The 19580-nt window shown below is 32.3% G+C and overlaps 2 protein-coding genes across 2 annotated transcripts in view; one reads left to right on the top strand and one right to left on the bottom strand.

Moving 5' to 3' along the window:
• Window positions 1-19580, bottom strand: part of LOC132038994 (spindle pole body component 110) — a 112807-nt gene that overhangs the window by 40779 nt on the left and 52448 nt on the right. The gene's annotated exons all lie outside the window — the stretch shown is intronic.
• On the top strand, window positions 3698-4682 carry LOC132039683 (uncharacterized). Its single transcript, XM_059430183.1, has 2 exons — window positions 3698-4031; window positions 4452-4682. The coding sequence occupies exons 1-2, from the start codon at window positions 3799-3801 to the stop codon at window positions 4582-4584; spliced, it is 366 nt and encodes a 121-aa protein (XP_059286166.1). The 5' UTR covers window positions 3698-3798; the 3' UTR covers window positions 4585-4682.

The following is a 19580-nucleotide window of genomic DNA, read 5'->3' as shown; positions in this document are numbered from 1 at the left end:
TTGGAAGAAGGTTTGTGTTATTGGTGTTGGAAATAAAGTAATGAAAGGTGATAAAATTGTGTTTCCAAAAGCTATTACATTTATTTAAATAGGCAAGGACATGTGAATATACCAATGAAAGTTAGTATGCTGTCTAGGAGGCAAGGACATTTTGCTATGTGGATCTTTCAATATATATATATATATTCACTTCTCGCGGGCGGGTTGGATTAGTTTAATACTTTGTAATGATTTTCACGCAAAAGATGTGTAAGTCATTTGCATTGTGATAAATCCTATGTTGTTCGGACCCTTCAAAAATTTTGATCATCCAAAAATGCATAGCTTTTGGAGGATCCGACCCACACCCAACGATATTTTTAAATAGTCCAAGCAACATAAGATAAACTACACAGAAACATCTATTACATGTCATATTACAAAAAAATGTAGTATAGTGTGTGTAGTCATTACATTTAATAATTTTTTATATGACCAGGAAAGTGTGTTCTTTGTTCTGAACAATAATGATTACAGAATTGATTACCCCTTTCATATATTTAATCCTGCCTAGATAGGTTTGCAATTGTCCTTTCAAACAAATTCTATATCTCTTCTAGAGAGACGGTTGAGACTCCTTGTTTTTTGTTCCATCCTCAAGTCTCTGAACTTATGAACTCTTGGTTTTTGTAGTTGACCAATTCGTTACGATATAGCCAAGTCATTGTTTATTAACAAGGACACAAGGCCCTTATTGCCGTCCGCCCTTGTGTTTGTGTCGAACTATGTGAATGTGAAGCTGAGAATGATATCTAGTCACAGCTACAAGTTATATAGCTTGGATCTTGGGAGACACTCAACCAACAAAACTATTTTTTGTTCAGATTTTGGTCTTTGTATACGTGTTATATTCATACATGATACAACAGTTGCCTGTGGTTTTCATCTTCTGAATCATTGGCATAACTTGTCTCATTAACTCAACAGTCACCTCTTACAACCACTATAGTCGCGTGGAGTTAGAGAGAGTTTTCTGGACAAATATCATTTCAACTCTAGTACTATACTCATATATGTTTGGTATTTTTTTAGTTTTCCGTAAATTGTGCACTTTACATCAAATAAGTTATGGACTTTCTCAGTTTTTTTGCGCTTTTCACTTTTGAAAACATTGATGAGGACAATCTCTTTGAATTTCTATTGGATGCCTAATTAAGAGTCCCAGTTTCTATTTCAGCATACTGCAACTGCCAGAAAGGTCAAAATGGATAAGAGGTGCAGTTAAAATGGACAAAGCTTAGGGTCTTAGACAGTAAAATAAAATAAAAATAAAGGATATGGGCTCTTATAAATCAGACTAATCAGGAAAAAGAAATGAAGGATATGGGCTCTCTGCGAAGGCTCTCTTAATCATGAACAAAATGACACAAGTATTCAATATCCATTTGGAGTTTTGTGAATCCAATCCAAAATTTTCATTCTGATTTTGACATTAGGTAAAAGGTGAGTTAATCAGTTCAGATAATTTATTCATCTTGCATGACCAACAGTGGGGGAACTAGAAACCGTAATCAAGAGTTTCGAGCCAATAAAGATCGAGAAGATTGATTCAAGAACCAATTTCATTATGAGCTTCATTGTAGAATTCAGACCTAAACCCAGTATTTATAATTTTATTTTAAGAAATTAACTAAATATAGTATAATTTTTATTTAGAATCTAATTACTATCATCTAATGTCACTATCCTAGAATTTAGAATCTGTGAAGTTTAAGTCTTGCTTCCACCTTTGACGAGCACTTCAGATGTCTCCGTGCAGTGATTTTGGATATAATCTTGGGAAAAGGAGCAAATATACCATCAACTTTGCGATTTAGAGCAGATATACTCCTTGTTAAAAAAGTGGTGCAAATATATTCTCGCCGTTACACAAATGGGTGTTATTTCAAAAGATCGAGAATGCCTTGAGGAGTTCATATCTAAAATTTGGGATAAGTCGGCGAAGGTTTTGGGTAATTTTGGTGGAGATTTACAATTGGGTTAACATGAAGATGATGAACAACTTTTTTTTTTTTTTTTTTTTAAAGTCATGTGACAATTTTTAAATTGAAAAACAAGGCAAATTATTTTTTAATTCGGAAAATAAAAGTTTGTTGACAAAAGAGTAAATATGCACCATTTGTGTAACAGCGAGGGTATATATGTACCACTTTTTAATGAGGGGTATATCTGCTCTAAATCGCAAAGTTGAAGGATATATTTTCCCCTTTTCCCTATAATCTTTTCCTCCTGTGTTAGCTTTTGCGGTTAATTTTGGCCTAATCTCTATTTTCTTAGCATATGCAAAAGATTTTCATTTCTAATAATTGGAGTTGGCAGGTTTGGATCTTGACAAAACTAAAAAATTCAGTTTTTGAAAATAGTATACTTCTATTTTTGAAATGTCCTTTTCATTTCTTTTGTTTTCCTTTTATGAAAATATTATACTTCTATTTTTGAAATACTTGTGAGCTATTGAAATATTGACAGACAGTTTCAGATTTCGATCCAATGTCTAGAAGGGTAAGGAAAGACATAAAACATGTGCTTTACGCGCTTGCCATTCATGTCGTGCTAGGTTATTACGAAAACCTCTCTATAATGGCAGCGTTTTCGAAAATTTCACGATATTATAGTGAGGTCTTTGCATGTATGTGATAATTGACATTTGATGTTTATATTTCATTTAGCTGTTATAAACAAAACTACGCAAAAAATATTTTATTTTTTTTACTTTTTATGCTAGCATAAACGAAACCAAAAATACTTGTTAATTTTAAAATCCCAATTGATTTTCATATTTCATTAATTAAAATTGAAAAGACTAATAAATTACTAAGAAATCCATAACTAGTTATACCATACCGATAAAGAATTCAAATCTAATGCATTTAAAATTAATTGAAAATTTAAATTTTCAAATTTGATGTAAGAATTTTAAAATTGTAGATTGTTTCATAAATTTCAGTCTCTTAGTAATAATATAACGTTTGAACTGACAAAGATTTTTGTTCAAACTTTCAGCAAATTGAAGATTTTTGTTCAAGCTTTCCCTTGAAGCCTGTCTAAGAACTTAATAGTATAATTGAAGATTTTTTGATATTCGTACTTGAAATTTACTATGTACATGACATTAATGACGATTATCATAAATATTTTAATATTTTTTTTTTATAGATAATATATTTCTTACAAAATATTATTACACGATATTTGAGTGTGGCTGTTATAGAGAGGTAATTTTACAAAAAGAGTACCGCTATAATGAATGCCAACACCGTTATAAACGCACGTCATATGTATAAAAAAATATAACATAAAAAAAAATCGCTCCTATAAAATCAGGTTGTTATAGTTAAATGCTGTTATAAAGAGTGACAAATATAGAGAGGTTTGATTGTATAAGTAAAATAATGATTTCATTCACTAACTTTAAATTTTTACAAGCTTTTTTCTTTCAAAATAATGATTTCATTCACTAATTTTAAATTTTTGCGAACTTTGTTAGTGATATTCATACCCCTAATTATTTAGGACTTTGACTCATCTTATAGGCCTTGAGCCGTTGGAATGTACTCAAGTTCAACAACAGAAAATACTTGTCTACAAGAATTCAATTGAAAAGGACATTTAATTACTAGTATTATTTTATGACTAGATTTGTCTGTCTTTTCTATTCAACACTTTTTTGATAAGTGGTGAATAATAGCCACACATACAGGGAGATGTAGATAGATAGGATAACTTTGTGCCAATTTTATTTTTTGATGTGATAAGAAAATGTTGATCACACAAAACTTTGCTACTTGTTCTTCCGCTAATTTTTCATATCTCTTTCTGAAATATAGAAATACAAGATGTACTAAACATGCAACAATTTCATTTGCAAAAAAGAGAGAATTTTCTGAGAATACAGAAGTCCAAGAAATCTCAATTTTCTCTCTGAAAATTCCTAGAAATTTTCTTGCTCAAGCTGCTGTTGGAATCTTTGCTCTAGGGTTCATTGATGCAGGGTAAATTTTCCTAATGTTTAAACTTTATTTTTATATAATCTACATATGAATACATTGCTAATTTCTGATGAAATTCGTTAGAATTTAGAATTTGGCTGGTCAGTAAGGTTTCCGACGATCTTTTCATTGGAAATCCCTTACCGACGAGCCAATTTCCGACAGGACACCCATCAGAAATTAACGATTTTCTGGTTGTGAATAAAGAAACCCTTAGTAGGGAGCGTTTTCCCCAATGATAATTCGCCCTACGAAACACGAATTCGAATTAGTCATATCAATGTGTTTCACATACCGGGTGGTTAAGCAAAAAAAATGACTAAAATAAAAGGAACAAAAATACATTTCAAGGTGCTACAACAAAGTCCTTTTTTTTTTTTTTTTTCTTTTGTCTTCCCACATAATTTTTACTTAATATTTCAGGTATAGTGGAGATTGGTCAAGAATTGGAGTGATCTCAAAGGAGAATGAAAATTTGCTGAAAATTGCAGCATTTTTTGTAGTACCTTTGTGTCTCTTTGTGATATTTTCTTTCTCTAAGAAAACTGAGGACTGAAAGGTTTCTATCCTCCTTTTGTTCCCCCGTGTATCTGAGCATAATACATGTAAGCACAAAATTTGGAAGTTCATTTCTAAATGAACAAATTCATGCAGTTGTGTCTACAAATATCAAAGCCTGTGATTGGCCTTTACAACTCTTTCCAAAACTACTTAACCATAGGTCTCTTGGTTTGAATGCAGGTATGGAAGTTCCTTTTATTAGGCAGTGTTTTACCTCATCATGGGATCACAAGCGTCGCGAATCCAAATTTAATCGTGTACAATGTGGATTCTAAACACCAGGGGAAACCCAAAAGAAAGATTGGTATTTAATCGATTTAAGTAATATATCTTAATAGTTTAAACAAAATTTTCAACATTGATACAATTTAACGAATTATAGCAAGTTCTCGCTCGATCTTCCAAGTTAATGTATCAAACTTGCTACTGAGAATTACTATATATTATCATAGATCAATTTAAATGTGTACATATTATCAGTATGTATGTGTGTGTCTATATATATATATATATATATATATATATATATATATATATATATAAAAAAAAGCAAGAATAAGGAGTTTTTTTGTAGTCCTCACATGGTTATTTTGTAATTTCCTAGAGCTACTTTTATAGATGACATGTGTTGTCCATTAATTTGTTGTTCAACTTTAATAGTTTGTCTTATTTCTCTTTTATGTTGCCCTTAATTTAGTTTAATATTACTTTAATTGCCATCACATGATTTGGTAAATAAGAAAAAAAAATACTTTTGAGATATTTTGCAAGACTCTAATTCAATATCTCCACACACACACCCCCCCCCCCCACCACCCAGACCTCCCCGCACCAACTCTTTTGTGTTGCATGTATTGGTGTTTAATCACTAATTTTCTACGTGGTAAAATAAATATGTAATGCTTTTTTATTTTACTTATAAGTTAAAATCAACAAAAAAAAATCTTACAAAAATATAATAATTCAAGTAGGAGTGCAATTATTTATAATTTTTTTTGCTAGTTTTCAAATATATAAATTTTATTGTAATGATTCAAAAGTACTAAAAGTCCACATAGTTAGTAATTTAAAATATTTTTTAAAAAAATAGAAAAATGGTCGGACTACCCAAAGAATAATACCTTCACATAAAATGAGAAGGAAGGAACACTTTTTTCCTTAACAAAAAAATGAAATCAAAAAAGATATTACACTATGCTATATAAATCTACTTAGACACATCAGACATTGTGCGTATTCATTGCTTAATGATTCCGTCTTCTGAGATGGGTATCACTAATATAGATATTTACAAGTCTATTTATAGATCTTATTCTCCTATCTTGAGCTCAAAAAATATAGATTCCACTAACAATATTGTTTTTGGCATTCCTCTAAAGATTTTAAAATTTAACATTACTATGAATAATTTATTGAGCTCTTATATGGTGAGCTTGCTATTGAAAGTAGTGAATTTAGGATAGCTAATAAAATAAATGAATATAATTTTGTGTTGTTTATTAATTTTAGCTTAAAATCGATCGTCGCATTTTTTTTTTCTTGGAATGTTTCGCAAAAAGAATGAACTGGTCTATTTGATGTTGAATTTCAACAATAGATATTGTAATACGCAGTGCGATAAAGGAAAATAAAGAATAAAAATATTTGCAAACAAATGATTAGCTTCATCAACAGACTGTTGCTTTGTAACGCATTAGTTAATTTTCAATTAAATATAACGTCACTTATCCACTATTCAAGTCATAGTTTCTTTATTTATTTGAGGTTGAAAATCGTGCCAGCATTTCTTGGACACTCAAGTATCTTTTTGCAATATTTGGTTAGTCAACATTGATTTAATTCAGGAAAAAATGAGTGAAATTAATCCAATATATGATAAAGTTCAATTTGGATTATTGGACACTAATTTGGATTATTGGACACTATATTCCCAAAAGCCTTCAATGAAATAAAAAAGAGAAGAGCTCTAATGTCATGAATTTATTTGAAAATAAAAGGAAATTCTTCTTTAACTTCAAATATTATTATATTATGATTTAGTTTTTAAGATTTTGTAGAAAATGGCAAAGTACTGCTCCTTCAATAACCTAATTAATGTCAGAAAGAGCGAGTAAAAAACAAAAAATAATTATAAATAAATTTTAATTTTAGTAAAGAACAAAACCGTGGCAAAGACGGCCAAGTAATATTAATAGTGTGTGTGTATTTGTATGTATGTATGTATGTATATCTATCTATATATTATTTTAAAAGCATGAATATAAATGTTGGTTGACCAAAATATCCTTCAATTATTAAACGACTTTTATACCTTTTTAAGTTGAAATTTCTCTAAACAATTATTTCATATGGGATAAAATTGTAATATTACCTTTTTCCTAAAATTTAGGACTTTGGATTCAACCAAAAATAAAAGCACGAACATAAATGTTGGTTGACCAAAATATTCTTTCACAAAAACTCACAAGAAAGGACATAATTGAAAATACTCCATATTAGGATCGATGAAGAGTTGAAGTAGAATAGGTTTCTAATCCTATTTCAAATAAAATTCGGTTATCAATTTACGCGTGCTGCTTTTCTAAAAAAATCGATTTTTAAAAAAGTAAATTATAAAAAGAAATTGATAGGAATTCTTCTTCAAAATTTTGGAGGAAACAACACGTAAGAATACACCAAAATGTTTCAAATCCTATTTCTTTTTGTAAGTAGATTCTTTAGTATTTACATTTTTCTAACCGTATTTCTTTCACTACAATTATACACAAGAAGCTCTATTTATCACGAACTTTGGAATTCAATAACTAAAAAGCATTATTGTTCCGACGTATATTCTAAATTGTAAATAATAAGCAGCTGTTTTCATATTTTAATTTTTATTTGTCAATTACTTGCAGTAATGTTAAAGACACCCGTGCAATTATTAATTAAAAAGTATCTCGAATCATTCGTAAACAGACGACCGCCGAAGCCGAGGTCAACGATGCCGAGGTGATAGTTGATAGTTGGAAATACGGGTGAATTCCTTTGCTTTGGAATTGGGTCGCATAATGAAATTCAGTCTAGTAGTGGGTAAAACAACTGGGGGCGGGTATTTTTGAGCTGGCATGTGTCATTCCATTAAAAATAAGGGTATATTAGTGTTAAAGTATAAAATGTGGGGTATATTTGGAACAAAAGTATGATGAGGGTATATTTAAACCATTTCTAATAGAACAGGGGTATATTTGGCCCTTTTCAGTAAAATAAATGTACATAATTATAAATAATATTATCTAATATTCCATCCGTCCATGACACTCTTTATGTTTTAGTCAGTTAAAAAAAGAATGACATTTTCTATATTTAGTAACAATTTAACTTAAAGTACCCATTTTACTCTTAAGGAAATGATTTACAGCTAAACAAATATCTATCATGTCTCATTTTTTACCACAAGTTTCAAAAGTCTTCATTCTTTTTTAAACTCCGTATTAAATCAAAGACTCCACATAAATTGGGGAGGGAGTATTTTTTTTTTTTTTTACTATGATTGAGATTGTGTGGGTAACTCTTCCTCAATGAAGTTTATTTGCATCAAGATCACAAGAAAACCAAGAGTGTGCCAACGAGGCCTTGCTAAAGTGGTAATGCTAAGATGCTGATGACAATAGTCTGTTGGGCCAAGTTTTTGGGAGATCAAAGTGTTTATTTTTTTCAAAAAGTATTTATTTTAAAAAATAAGTGCCCATTACGATTCTTGTTGTTTGGATTGTGACACGTATTCATTTATGAGCTACAAAATGTTGTTCTTGGCGTTATGCACAAAATGTGGAAACATTTTCAGTCAGAACTCTTTGCAACTTTTGCATTTTGCTTGTAAATTCACCATGTAAAATAGAACAAACGCCAAAAAGGAAATGCTATGTCTCGACCGAAAATAGCCTTTCATTTTTGCAGTTTATTTTTGAGTTTTAAAATGAGATTTACTTTTATATATATTAAATTGAGTAACTTTTCTACGCTATCGGATAATTTAAAAATCAGTTACACGTAAATGTTTACCATACACACGAGTTGATAAATATTTTGCTTGATAATGTGTCATTTCGATTTTCCCTACCAAGTGTGGTCATATAAACGAAACTAATCTCATTATAGAAAATCTGCTATATATTTAAGGGCAACTTATAAAAATAACTACCTTTTAAGGGTTGTTAACAATTAGTAGCTATCTTTTATCAATTTACAACTCATAGCTATTTTATAGAAAATTCACTGTATTTGAATATATTGTTCAGTTGTATCCAACCTTATCTGATGTCACGTGTATTTGACTTTATTTGAATACATGTAACCTTAATTTCTCTGAATACATGTGTATTCAAAATGATTGTATTCCAGTGCATTTAAGTACACGGACGAAGTTGTGTATTTTATTGTATTTATGTATTGATATATCCTTTTGTTTTTAATGCTGTATTTGAATGTCTTTAGTTCCCCGTCGCCAAGGTCGCCACCGATACGCAAAGTTGAATGTATTTCAATAAATTGCAGATGCAAAATTACTCGATAAAATTGTATACAACATATATGTATATAGATCATTCAAATAACACATACAGTCGAATACATCTCGTTTTGATTTGAAAAAAACTATGTATATGGAGAACAAAATAACGAATACACTCAGATTTGTTGAAGTGTGATTCAAAACTGTAGGACAGAATAAATTGAGATATGGGTAGTTTGGAAGAACTAGTCTTTAGGATTCTGTTAAGTAGTTTCCTATATTTACTCAAGTTTAATTAGTGTTGCTGATTTAGTGTTGTAGTGGGTTACAGGGCCTAGATTTTAGGAGTATTTGTTTACCTCTTAGACTTATATTATGTAGGCATATTTTGTTATCAGTATTCAAGTTGATTAGAAATAAAAGAAATCAGTTCTGAAGCTTTCTTTCTTTCTTTCATTATTTTTTCACTATTTTCTCTGCTCTTTATCCAACAATTTTGGTATCCGAGCTATGGCAAGTAACGGCAACGCATTGGCTGTGGCATAGCCACTCATTCCCGTCTTCAAGGGAGAAAGCTACGAATTCTGGAGTATTCGTATGAAAACTCTACTCAGATCTCAAGATCTTTGGGACTTGGTAGAACGTGGATTTGTCGATCCTGGTGAAGAAAATAGGCTGTGAGACAACAAGAAAAAAGATGCTAAGGCGCTGGTGATTATCCAGCAGGCTGTTCATGATAGCGTCTTTTCACGGATCGCAGCAACGACCATATCAAAACAAGCTTGGTCCATTCTACAGAAAGAGTTTCAAGGTGATTCAAAGGTCATTGTGGCGAGACTGCAATCACTTCGGCGTGACTTTGAACCTTGATGATGAAAAGTGGAGAATCCATTGCTGATTTTTTGTCGAGAGCAATGACAATTGTCAGTCAAATGCGATCCTACAGCTAGAAGGTTACAGACCAGACCATTGTGGAAAAGGTATTGCGAAGCTTGACTCCAAAATTTGATCACGTAGTTGCTGCTATAGAAGAGTCTAAGGATTTATCAAGCTTTTCCTTTGATGAACTAATCGGGTCTCTTCAAGCTCATGAGGCGAGAATCAATCGATCTTCAGAGAAGAACGACGAGAAGGCATTCCAAGTGAAAGACACAACCACTAGATATGGAGAAAATAATGGTCCAGCAAGTAGAGGCCGAGGAATGGGAGGATTTCTCGGTGTTTGAGGTTGTGGTCGTGGTTATGGAAGAGGCAGAGGAAGGAATGATGGGTACGGTGCAGTCCAATGAGCAAAGTAACACAAAGAATGGCATTCAATGTCATCATTGCCATCGATACGGGCGTATAAAGGGCCGATTCTTTGGTATAAAGACCGAAAAATGAATTTTGCGAATACTGCAAAAATAAGGAAGAAAATTATTTTTTTATAGCTTACATTGATACCGACCATAAGCCAAGTGATTTATGGTTTGTGGATAGCGGCTGTTCTAATCATATGACAGGCGCCAAATCCTTGTTCCAGGAGCTTGATGAGAAACAAAAGATAAAGGTGCAGCTTGGCAACACAAAAGAGATGCAGGTTGAAGGAAAAGGCACGGTGGGTGTCGATACTAGCCACGGAAAAGTAAAACTGCTGGAAAACGTTCAATTTGTACCTGATTTAGGATATGATTTGTTGAGCGTTGGACAACTAATGTATAGTGGATGTTCTCTTTGGTTTGATGACAATGCTTGTGTCATTACAAACAGAGAGTCAGCAAAAGGTTCGTACGATGACGCCAAACAAGATGTTTCCATTGGATGTTTTTAATATGGAAAATTTTGCTCTTGCTGCAAGTGCAAAGGATGACTTGAAGTTGGGGCATTTGAGGTACGGGCATCTCAACATAAAAGGCATGAAATTGCTAAGCGATAAAGGTATGGTTCTTGGACTACCGAAAATTAGCTCTCTTGATTTGTGTGAAGGGTGCATTTATGGAAAACAAACTAGGAAATCTTTTCCTGTTGGAAAAGCATGGAAAGCTTTTAAATGTTTAGAATTAATACATGCTCACTTATGTGGTCCTATGTAGACTAAGTCCTTAGGTGGGAGTCATTATTTCTTGTTGTTTACTAACGATTATAGTCATATGAGTTGGGTGTACTTTCTAGAGAACAAGTCAGAAACTTTTGAAAAGTTTTAGAAATTTAAGGCTTTGGTGGAGAACCAAAGTAGTTGCAATATCAAAGTTCTTCGCTCAGATAGAGGAGGAGAGTTCGTGTCCAACGAATTTAATTCGTTTTGTGAAAAAAAAATGGCATTCATAGGGAGTTAACAACTCCTTATACTCCGGAGCAGAATGGTGTCACTGAACGGAAGAATCGAACCATTGTGGAGATGGCAAGAAGCATGTTACAAGCAAAGGAACTCTCAAATAAGTTCTAGGCAGAAACTGTGGCAGCATCTGTTTACTCGCTGAATCTTTCACCAACAAAGGCTGTTATGGATAAAACTCCTTATGAAGCTTGGCATGGTAGGAGACCAAATGTAAGTCATTTACGGGTTTTTGGATGTGTTTCTTATGCTTTGGTAAATTCACAAGCTCGTCAAAAGCTTAATGAGAAATCTGAAAAATGCATTTTTCTTGGCTATTGTACTCAATCCAAAGGATATAGATTATATAACCCTCTTAATGGCAAGATCTCAGTAAGAAGGGATGTAATATTTGATGAAAATACAAGTCGATTGGAGTAAAAAGTCATGCACAAGAGATTCCTATCCCTCTTGAAATCACTGAAGATGAAGGAAAAGAATTAACCCCGGCGTCACCACATTCGCCAATTTCAGAAACTTATGAAGAGTCTTCAGATGAGATTATTCCATTAAGAAGATCAACGAGGCCTAAAAAGCCAAATCTAAAGTATGCTAATAATATTTCTGCGACTTGTCAATTTGCTCTTGCTGCTTCAGATCCCATAAATTATGAAGAAGCAGCTAAAAATGAAGAATGGCAGAAGGCGATGGTGGAAGAAATGAAATCCATTAAAAAGAATGGAACATGGGAAATGATGGAGTTACCAGATGGAAAAAATCCAATTGGCTTGAAGTGGGTGTTCAAGACAAAGTTTGCTGCAGATGGAAGCCTACAAGAGCACAAAGCTCGTCTAGTGGCAAAAGGCTATGCACGACAATATGGTGTTGATTTTGAAGAAACATTTTCTCCGGTAGGTCGGTTTGAAACAGTGAGGCTGGTTCTAGCATTGGCTGCACAATTGTAATGACCAGTTTATCAATTTGATGTCAAGTCGGCATTCCTCAATGGAGACTTACAAGAAGAAGTCTATGTATCACAACCTGAAGATTTCATAAAGAAAGGCAATGGAACGAAGGTGTACAAGTTGAAAAAGGCATTGTATGGCTTGAAGCAAGCACCTAGAGCGTCGTACAGCAAGATTGATGGTTATTTTCAGAAAAAAGAATACAGGAGAAGTGAGAATGAACCCACCTTGTGAAGAAGGAAGGTAATGATTTCATAATTGTTTGCCTTTATGTTGATGATATCATTTACACTAGCTCTTTTAATGCTCTTCTGGATGAGTTTAAGTCTCAAATGATGAATAAGTTTGAGATGTCAGATATGGGTTGATTACATTATTTTCTTGGCCTTGAATTCCATCAAACCGAAGATGGAATATTTCTTTCACAAAGGAAATATGCCAGAGACCTTCTCAATAAATTTGGGATGCTTAATTGCAAGCCTGCGGCAACACCAATGAATATCAATGAAAAATTGCAGCAGGTAAATGATGAAGAGTTGGCAGATCTAAGAAGGTTCAGAAGCTTAGTTGGAGGTCTAATATATTTGACGCACACTAGACCCGATATTGCATTTTCTGTTGGTGTTATTTCCAGGTTTATGCAACAATCTTCAAAGACTCATTATGGAGCAGCGAAGAGAGTCTTGTGGTACATTGCTGGAACTTTGGACTTTGGTATTTGGTACTCAAATACCTCTAATTTCAGATTGTGCGGGTACACAGATAGTGACTGGGCAAGTTCGTTGGACGATAGACGAAGTGTTTCAGCGAATGTTTTCACTTTAGGTTCAGGTGTAGTGACTTGGAGTTCAAAGAAGCAAGCTACAACAACATTATCAACCTCGGAAGCTGAGTATATTGCAGCAACCTCAGCAGCGTGTCAATCCGTATGGCTAAGGAGAGTGTTAGCAGATCTTCAACAAGAGCAGAAGGGAGCAACGGAGATATTGTGTGACAATAAAGCAACTATCTCCATGACAAAGAACGCCAATATTCCATAACAGGACAAAGCATATTGATATTCGTTATCATTTTATCCGTGATTTGGTAGCAAAAGAGGAGATATCGCTGGAATATTGCAGCACACACGAGCAACTGACTGATGTATTAACAAAGCCTTTATCAAAGGAGAAGTTCTGCTATTTCAGAGGATTGTTTGGTGTCTGCAGTTTTGAATCAAGAAGGAATGTTGAAGTGTGATTCAAAACTGTAGGACAGAATAAATTGAGATATGGGTAGTTTGGAAGAACCAGTCTCTAGGATTCTGTAAAGTAGTTTCCTATATCCACTCAAGTTTAATTAGTGTCGCTGATTTAGTGTTGTAGTGGGTTACAGGGCCTAGATTTTAGGAGCATTTGTTTATCTCTTAGCCTATATATTATGTAGGCATATTTTGTTATCAGTATTCAAGTTGATTAGAAATAAAAGAAATCAGTTCTGAAGCTTTCTTTCTTTCTTTCATTATTTTTCACTATTTTCTTTGCTCTCTATCCAACAAGATCTAATATACAACATATGTATATAGAGAGAGAAAAAAACCAATACATTCAAATACACTAAGATCTAAGAAACAATAAGGAGAAGAAGCCATGAATTCCGGTAGCCGTCCAGATCTGAGAAGCTTTCATCTCCGAAGCTTCTTCTAGTTTCCTCAACCTTTCTTTAAGTTTCTCACTTTTTTCTTTGGTTTTGGACTGAAGAACACGAAATTGAGAAGAGAGAGGGAACGGAGATTGTCGCGGTGGCGATTAGAAGCAAATCTGAGAAAAGAGAGGAAACAGAGAGAGAAGCAGAACTGGAGATTGCCGCCGGAAATGGTGGTTGTCGCAGTGGCGCCGATAGTGGAGGGTTGGTGGCTAGAAGCAGATCTAAGAAGAGAGAGAGAGGAGGGCGGGGGGGGGGGGGGGACGAAGAGAGAGAGTGAGGAAGAAGAGATAGAGAGAGTGACCGAGAGAGAGAGAGAGAGAGAGAGGTGAGGGAGAAATATGAGCCATAAATCTAATATATTTGGTATAGCTACGAATGATAATTTACAAAATCACTGTCGCTATAAAATATAAATAAATTAAAAGGTAGTTATTATCAATAATTACCTCTTAGAGATAGCTATGCCAAATAATTTTTCATATTTTGAATTAAATTTTCACGCAATATTTTGTATTTTTAAAAAAATATGTAATAGTGATGAAATTCATATCAAGATCGATTTTTTAGGTAAGTATTAAGTAGGAGAATCCAATTCTATTGGGTATGTATTAGGTAATTGTTTTCTTCTAAAACAAAAAAACTTTCTTCCACATTTTTCTTTGTCGATGTCATACTATGTCGATGTCAAAAACATTGCCCAAATTGTTCAGTTACTAGCTTTGTACACTAGTACATATGTACACCTAAATGGTCTTTCAATGTTACACGAGTGTCAAATAAATTGAATTTGGACAGATCAAAGTGAATTAATTAGTAAATTGATAACCCGCTCAAAGAATAATACTTGGGCTAAATGAAATTGAATCAATCAATATACGTATACATCTTGTTAGATGTGTTACACTTTGTTTCTAAGTGTGCTTTTGTCATCAAATTATGCTACGTAACGTAGCTAGTTTTCATGAAATTAAATGTGAGACTGTTTCCTTTCATTAATGTAACAAATACAATTTCAACATGAAGACGTATGTTCATAATTCGTCTTTAAAGTTTTTGCGCACCCCTTATTCCTTAATAAATAAATTTAATAATCATAAATATATTTATTCAACTACGCTTGTTTTCTTTAAAGTTTGTGTCCTCGAACTTACGGTACTAGAATTTATTCATTCAAAGTTAAAATTAAGATATATTTTATCCTCTCTGTTTTCTTTTACTTGTCCAGTATATTTTTACTTGTCATCTTTGGCCACATTTCAAGCTTGGAGCTAGGGTTCATCATCAACCACATCACTGGAGGAGAGGATTGGAGCTCTTGAATGATAAAACTCTTAACCCTTTCTTAATTCCTTATTATGTATTGAATATTTAAGTGTGTTATACTTTATTCTCTCACTTGCATCTTGTTTATGAGAATATCCATTATCAAGTATTGAATAAAATCTCTTGTTTTGCTTATGTATTGAACAATTTTTATTTCTAATGAAGTGGGTTAATGTTTTTCTATCAACTCTTCATGCTTAAATGTCTCTTAATGGTTGCAAACATTATTTGTGCTTAAGTACTTTTACTTTGCTTGAGAAAGAAAGTGAAAGTTAGGAAAAGAGTTAGATAGCAAGGATTTGAGTCATTAAATCCATCTAATAACTTGAGCTAGAGATAGGATAGTTAACTTGAGGTTGAATTGATTGTGTTTAACATCACACTCTAAGGCTTGAGAAAGCTTAGAGTGAAATTCATTGATTTGGTTGAGAGACTTTCAATGAAATTTTAGAAATCATTATCTATTAACATAAACCCGCTCATAGTTATAAAATTGTAAAATACATTGGGTCATTACTTGAGAGTAATTTCTCTTGTATCCATGCTTGTGGCCATTGATCATTTTACTTGCTTTCTAGATTAGTTTATATTTTCGCATTAGTTATAATTTTCTTAAAATCAAGTATTCAAAAAGTGTTTGGCTTAGCGTAGTTGGTGATAATTCCTTACTTGTTTAAATCGCCTAGTATATTGTTCCCTGTGGGATCGACCCCGACTCATAGTTGGGTAAATTATATTATGACGACCGTGTACACTTTCTCTTTGAGGAGTGGATTTGGACGTTATCAAACATATTTAATACAACTTGGACAATGCAATGTGATCTAGTAAAATAGTGGATGGATTAAAAATAATAATAAACAGAAAAGGGAAATTTTGTAAAGGAAAACAGTGAGTACGTTTTTCATGCCAAAAGCATAAAAACAAAAGGCACAAACCAAAAAACAAAAACAAGAAATCAATTTACTTTTGTATGTCTGTACTTCTAATTGGTTGGTTTGGTGCTTGTACTCAAATGGGGTCATATACTTCTTTTCGTTTTTCTTTTGAGTCGTCAAATCATAGTTTTGAGAGTACATTTATATTTATAATTTCTTCCCACAATTAGAAGTGAGATTAAATTTTTATTTATTTTTTATGGCAAGACTAGAATTAGCCTAGTATATCAAGTTTTTTTTTTTTTTTTTTTTTTTTTTTGTAATTTATTTCTATCTAAAAAATATTTAACACACAAGAAGTCGGCGAATTTGTCGTGACCAAACTAGGGCGAAGGACACAAATAGTCGATTTAAGAACCACTATTTAAGCCATAGCCGAATTTTATACTTTTTTCTTTTTGTATTTTTTAGCCGTTTCAAAATTAAGTTTAAACTTGTGGGATTAAAGTTGAAAAAAATTGTTCCTAAAATTACAAACTTCAACCTAATTCAGACAAAATGTTATTTGAAGATTGGCTTAGTAGTCCCAAACTTCAGATACTTTTGTCTGAAATTTGGTTTGGCAGTACCTAGCTTCAGATAAAAGAGTCCCAAACTTCAGGTATTTTTGTTTGAAATTTGGCCTGGGATATTATATAAACTTTGATGGTTTATTCATCCATATAAGAGGAGGAAGAAGAGGAGAGCATTCTATTCTGCATACAAGTTTCATACCGGCTATTTTATGCACAAAGATTAGAATACTGACTGCCATTTAAGTGACGATGTCAAAATATGCCGCAGCATGAAATGCTTACCCCAACTAGGAGCCATGATTTACATTGAGTCATTCGCACAAATGCCACTATTTTGGAGTGGTCTTTAATATTTGCCCCTCGAATTTGTAGTCTTTAATTTCTGCCCTTCAATATTTTTCGCACGACATAAGTTTAGTTTTCGCTTGGCATAAATTTATATTTATTCCCACAAATTATGTCAGACAAGGCAAAATTTTCAAAACTCAACATAAATGTGGCCAAAAACACATCAAAGTCCACAAAAACAGGCACGAAAAAAGATAAAGAACATATGCCCCAAAAGGTATAACTCTTATTTTTGAACACTACAACAAATTTTGAAGAACTACACAACGTATAACTTAATTGCCACAGAACTTATGCCGAGCGAAGTAAAGGCTTAGTTTCCGAAAATAATTAATGTTACAAAACCTATATTGAGCTAAGCAGGTCTGAATGTTTTCATAAAATGAGCAGCAGAGACAAAAATTAAAGACCACAAATATGAGGGGCAAAAATTAAAGACCAATGCGTTTGAAGGGAAATCCATGCAAAAACTTCATATTCAATTCATTGCCATCGTCAAGCGACTCAACAACAAATTAAATTTAGGGTTGATTACACTAAATACTTTTATATTATGACTCAGTTACGAATAGACCTTCTGTATTTTAAAATTAAATACTTACACCCTCTATATTATGAAAATTCTATACTTACACACTTACACCTCATATATTATGAAAATTCTACACTTACACTCCCTATAATATTATCCCTTTGTTTATAAAAATATATAGACCTTTTATATAATGAAAATTTTATATAAATAAAACTTTATCTAACTAAGTATATTTAAGATAATTTTGAAGGGAAATAAATAAAAAGAGAAATTTCCATTTAATAAAATACTATAACTAAAAAAATTACGAATAACTTGCATATAAAGTGCTCAGTTTCTATTTATATATTTTATTAAATAATTTATGTTCATTTTTTTATTTATGACTTTCGAAAGATACATATTTTAAACCATAGTTATCCTTTTCTATAGTCAAAGTCTTATTAATAAATTAATCGTTTGAAATTTCGTATAGTAAGAACCTATTGTTTATAGTTTTAATTTATCTTTAATAATTATATTTTAATATAATTAGTTACAGATATGCCTAATAGGTGATGCAACTATAAGATTTTTATAGTAGAGGGGCAATAGCGGATCCAGGATTTACATTACGAGGTTCGAAAACAACAACAAAAGCTGAATATAAAAAATAATATTGTTGATGGGAATCAATCTAGAATGCTAGAGACAATTATGGACACCCAGGACTGCTTGAGCTAACTTTTTACATATGCTCATGGTGTTCAAAAGTTAATATATGTACATAAACACAAAAAATCTACCCTGTATATACACTGTAATTTTTTGCCGAGGGTGTCACCCTCACCTCCACTTAAATCCGCCCCTGCATAGGGGGTGTACGGGTTTGATTTTTAAAATAAAGGGGGTATATCTAAAATTGAGTCATATTGAAAGGGTGTTTAGTGTAATTTACCCTTAATTTTGAAGGAAAATAACTACTCTCTCCTTTTTAGTTTACATGAATATATTTGACTGGACATAAAATTAAGAAATAATTTTTTTTAAAATTTATAATTTTAAAAATGTTATATTGTTTAAATAATTCGAGAATAAATTAAGCACTTTGGAGGTGATTAAGAATAACCTAACAAATTAATTAAGACTATTAAGTACTTTGAAAGCCTCTGGTGCTTTTTGCCCTAATAAATGTAATACTCAAAGTTCAAAGAAGTCAAAATAATTGAGCAAAGGGATGAGGGATTAACGGTGTATATATATTTGACAGATAGCTTTGTGTAAATATTGGTCCTAACTTGTAACTGCATATTCAGAACCAAATTTATATACGTGGCATTGAATTAAACCTTGAAAATTTACTATTTCAAATAAACCTCTTATCTTCTAAACTAATGCCAAGTGTTTCTATCTTCCACTAACTTCTTTGAAAACAAAAAGTCAAATCGTTTGAAGATGATTAACAAGTATTTTAACTTTTCTTGAGTTATAGCTGCTTCTGGTCCACTTTAATGACCCAAAAAACAAATAAACCTCTAGTATTTTTTTGTTTTTTGTTTTAACCATCTGATATGTTAGTCCAGTTGATCAATTTAATTTCCGCTAAGAGGGGAAAGGACTAGAGGCACTTCCAAGATTTTAAGTTAGGAATAATAATTTTTTTTACTTTCTAGGTTTTGAATAAATTATTTATACATATTAAGTAAACTTCATGAAACAAATACAGGATTTGATTGAATTTAATGAATTCGGCCGAACTCATAACTATATTGTAGCTCCATCACCGGGTAAAGCATGTTTTTCATTCTCAAGGCTCAAACTCGACAAATTTAATTAAAAATGGAGGAATCCGGACCATCCACCACTCTCTTAACTTTGGTTTACTCATCCAATATCCACAGTCTACTTGTTTGATTA

This window comes from Lycium ferocissimum, chromosome 12 (assembly GCF_029784015.1).
Source record: "Lycium ferocissimum isolate CSIRO_LF1 chromosome 12, AGI_CSIRO_Lferr_CH_V1, whole genome shotgun sequence".
NCBI classification, from domain to species: Eukaryota; Viridiplantae; Streptophyta; class Magnoliopsida; order Solanales; family Solanaceae; genus Lycium; species Lycium ferocissimum.
The sequence above is the reverse complement of the archived record's forward strand: the minus strand, read 5'-3'. Positions and strand labels throughout refer to the sequence as shown.